This window comes from Arachis duranensis, chromosome 4 (assembly GCF_000817695.3).
Source record: "Arachis duranensis cultivar V14167 chromosome 4, aradu.V14167.gnm2.J7QH, whole genome shotgun sequence".
NCBI classification, from domain to species: domain Eukaryota; kingdom Viridiplantae; phylum Streptophyta; class Magnoliopsida; order Fabales; family Fabaceae; genus Arachis; species Arachis duranensis.
The window spans coordinates 66,627,619-66,631,959 of NC_029775.3; the positions used below are offsets into that span (position 1 = coordinate 66,627,619).

Genomic DNA, 4,341 nt, shown 5'->3' on the forward strand with positions numbered 1-4,341 from the left:
ACACACAGTCACACACAAACACTTTGCTTTATCTCATGCAAAAGAGAAGGGGGAGAGAGAGAGGCACTAATAATATAATAAACAATAGCTTTTTATAAGCACACTACTTACAGAGCATCAAAAATAAAGCTTATGGGTTAAGAAACATACATCGCCTTCTCAAAACCCTAGAAAGCAATAAAACAAAAAGAGTGCAATAGGGGTGGCAGATGGAAATGGACAAAGAAACTATAATTATATATATAAATACTCAAAAGCACTCTCCTTTAATTTTTGCTTCTCATTCAGCTCCTAACCCTTCAATTCAATTCCCTCTCTTCTTTTCTTTTCTTTTCTTTTCTTGTCACTCTCTTTTTCACATCTCTATGATCACCTCAACCACACACTCACAAACCTCTCTCTCTCTCTAACTTATTGATGTGATATTCTTCATTCCCACTATTCTCTCCCAAAAACACTTCAAAACTTTACAAAAGAAAAAGCTCCAAACAAGAAGAACAATGGTTTATACTTCCATCCCAGCATATATTGATCCAGTCAATTGGCATCAGCAACAGGTAAATAAAAAAAAGGGCTTCTTCAACATGGTTTGATTTCTTCTATAAAATTTCTTTGTTGCTCCAAAAGGTAAAAATAAACCACCAAAGGAAAAAGTTAAATATATTCTTGTCACTTTTGTTTATACCCTAACTCTTGAGTCTTGAATATACTTAGATTTGTGATTTCTTTGCTTCCTCCACATCTTTTTGTGTCAATTAATTTTTTGTTTTTTTTTTTTTTGTTTTATCATATCGATTTCAGCAACCAAATCATCAACAAAACAACACAGGTGGCACAAGCTCTCAACTTCTTCATCCTCCACCACCACCTCTTCCGCCATCGACTCAACAACATGGAGCCAGTACTAGCTCCATCAGACCTGGGTCGATGGCGGACAGGGCAAGGATGGCTAACATACCCATGCAAGAGCCAGCACAAAAGTGTCCAAGATGTGAATCTACCAACACAAAGTTTTGCTACTTCAACAACTACAGCCTCTCTCAGCCCCGGCACTTCTGCAAGACCTGCCGGAGGTACTGGACCCGAGGCGGCGCTTTGAGAAATGTTCCGGTCGGCGGCGGCTGCCGGAGGAACAAGAGGACTAAAGGAACAACCACCAGCAACAACGGCTCCAAGTCACCACCACCGAGCTCTGATCGCGGAGGTCCCACCGTCTCTGGTGGCAGCTTTGCCTCTGAAATCGCAGGCCTAAGCCCTCCGGTGCCCTCGTCGCTGAGATTCATGGCTCCATTAATGCATCATCAGCAACTTGGAGATCACTTTTCAGGAGTTGGTGGCGGTGATTTAGGCCTAAACTACGCCGCAATTTCTGGTCCAATGGGAGGAATGGGTGACTTAAATTTTCACATAGGAAGTGCTTTGCGCAGTGATGTCACCGGTGGCGGCAATGGAGGCAGTTCTCTTCTATCAGCTGCAGGTTTGGAACAATGGAGGGTTCCACAAACACAACAATTTTCTTTCTTGACAGGTTTCGAAGCTTCATCACATGGCCTATACCAATTTGAAAATAGTACTAGTGAGGGTTCTGGATACGGCGGAGGCAGCAGTGGTGGTGGCGGTGCTATTCGGCCGAATAAGGTGTCGACTTTTGCCTCAGTAGTGAAGATGGAAGAAAGTAATAATAATTTGCCAAGGCAGTTTTTGGGGATGAATAATAATTCATCAAGTAATAGTGAGCATTTTGTTCCTGCTTCTTGGACACACCTTTCTGGTTTTACTTCTTCCAATACTACCAATAATCCTCCATAGGATTATTTATGGTTTAATTAATTGATTTCTGTTTCTTTCTTCTTTTTGTTTTCTTCAAATTAAACTGACTTTTGCTACCCAGACAAATTAAAGTCTCACTTAACTCAGATGTGTATGTTATATAAGCTCGAGATGAAGAGCTTTATTTGAGTATGAGTATGTGTGGACGAGTGCTGTTTCCTTTGAGGTTAACTAAAAAACCCTAGGGATGTTTTAATTAGTTATTTAATTTCTTATTAACTTTGGTTTATTTTCCTCTTTAAATTAATATTTATATGTTGTTATTTCTACCTTTTTTTTTGTTTATTTTAATGCTATCTCTAATAGACTATAGTTATATAAACTCACCAATATGTAGCATACTACATATCAAGTCATCCGCGTATCAAAACGTCATATATATTTTTCGTATAAAATATTTTATATATAGCATATCATGTACTGTATATTGCACATTTATTTTTATACAAGAACGTATTGTGTTTTATGTCACTATATAAGAGACTAATTTAGTTAGTTTAATTTGTACGAGAAGGCTAGAGTGAAATTATGAAATAAGAATATATATGTCGTAATAGGTCGAATGATTTAGTCCTTTCGCATTTTATTTGATTGGGTTGTGTTAATTTGACTCTCATTCCACGCTCTTTTCTGGTCAGTGATGTATGGAAATTGGAAACTTTTCTTTTTCTTCCAACGGTGAGGATTGCAGAATTCAATTTTTGGGCTTTCAATTTCATGCAATGATGATTTGGAGGATAATATGCTGCAATCATAACCATATAACAATATTAACATATAGCAGATCTGATTCTTAATAATTGATTTCAGTGCACATTTTTCTTTCACCTTTTCAACATGTTTTGGCGGAACACACATCATAATAAACATTCTTGAATTATCATTCGCTACTTTATTTCAAATTGAGCTCTTACTTTTGCTGTTCTCTCGGAGATTTTGTAATTTCATCGTGACAGCGAGTAAAGCAATTTTGGTCAAGTTAATATTTAAGAGAGGTTGTCTTTAATTTGATCTATTATATACACACACATTCTTCATCATATGTATATATACATAATGGATAAGTGATATAATATTAATTTTCTGTTATTTTTCCCTTTTAGAAAGTTAAAATAATGACTGCGACCTTTTTCTTGATGTTAATACCATTATATTTAGGATATAATATTGCTAAAAAGATTTTTCTTGCAACTTAGTGGTTATTTTTATTCAAAAATCCATTTAGTTGTAGAACCAAGTACCTTTCCCTTTAGTTATTTTATCTCTTAACCAAGACCACTTTTTATCATCACACACAAGATTAAAAAATTTTATTTAATTAGGGTATGCTTGTGGATCAAAACTTTGTAGAAAAAGTATTTGAATAGAAAATTAAATATTAAATTCGCTCTTTAAATTTTTTTTCTTTTTCTTCATTTCTTTCTTCTTAAAACTTTAATCTACTAAATTGATAAAAATTTATTATCGATAATATTTTAATTCTTATTGTTAATCACAATCTTAAAATGTGAATGGATGAAAAATATAAAGACTATTTCAAAAAATACAAAATAGTTAGTAATCTATTTAACTAATATAAATACTTTTTATAGAATTGGTATATACACAACTAATTATTTATTGTTTCTTCTATAATTTAGAGTAATAATTAAAGAAAAATTCAAATAACAATTTTAAAATTAAACAGCTGGCTCAACAACTAAAAAAATAATTTTAATTAGGCAAGTGATTACTTCATATTCCAGAGCCAATCATAACATATAGTGCAATTATTTCACCAATCAGTAGGACAAAACTATTCGGAGAATGACCCCAGTTTCAGACAAACTCTAACTACCTTCTCAAAACCTTAAAAGTCTGTGCTTGTCATATTGTTGTTGTGAAATGTTACTACTTCAACAAACAATTGTCTATTGTGTTCTATTTGGCTGTGTATAGGTATATACAGAGAAATAATAAATATAAAAAAGAATTGTTGAATTGTAGAAAGAGAGAGATAATTTTGGCTTATTTTATTTTAGAGATATTTTTTATATTTTTTGTACTTGTTAATTGGAGAGAGAATAATTAAAATTATTTTATTTAAATTAATATATATATATATATATATTCTAACCGTAATTAATAAGATAAAGTTTAACTAATTTTTTTTAAATAAAAGATATGTTATCTTCTATGATATATTTTATGATTATTTAAAAAATTTAATTGTCATTATAATTAATATTAATTTAAATAGAGTTTGAATAACCATATAGTCGTCTATAATAAAATTATTGACTTCTTTTTTTTCTGAATGTTTAACCATTAACTACTTAAACAACGTTATTAATCTATTCGACATAAAACATGTGTGTGAATTACACAAAATTTTAATTCAAATAAATAAATGTGGATTTGAATTAGATTAGCCATGCGAGATTACCATAAAATTTTAATCGTAAATTGGTCGGATAAGTATCGCAGAAAAACAAATCATTCAGAAGTTTTTTTTTTTTTTTGTCAAGTTCC

The 4,341-nt window shown here is 32.2% G+C and overlaps 1 protein-coding gene across 2 annotated transcripts; it reads left to right on the forward strand.

The window, feature by feature from the left end:
- The first annotated feature begins 294 nt into the window (after positions 1-294).
- Positions 295-2,097, forward strand: LOC107484288 (dof zinc finger protein DOF5.1-like). 2 transcript variants are annotated; one of them, XM_016104902.3, is made up of 2 exons: positions 295-557; positions 802-2,097. In XM_016104902.3, exons 1-2 carry the CDS (start codon positions 501-503, stop codon positions 1,807-1,809), a joined length of 1,065 nt encoding a protein of 354 aa, XP_015960388.1. In that variant the 5' UTR covers positions 295-500; the 3' UTR covers positions 1,810-2,097. The 2 variants fall into 2 exon arrangements, with proteins under 2 accessions (XP_015960388.1, XP_020996096.1); XM_021140437.2 differs by having other exon boundaries at positions 524-627.
- Positions 2,098-4,341: the final 2,244 nt, after the last annotated feature.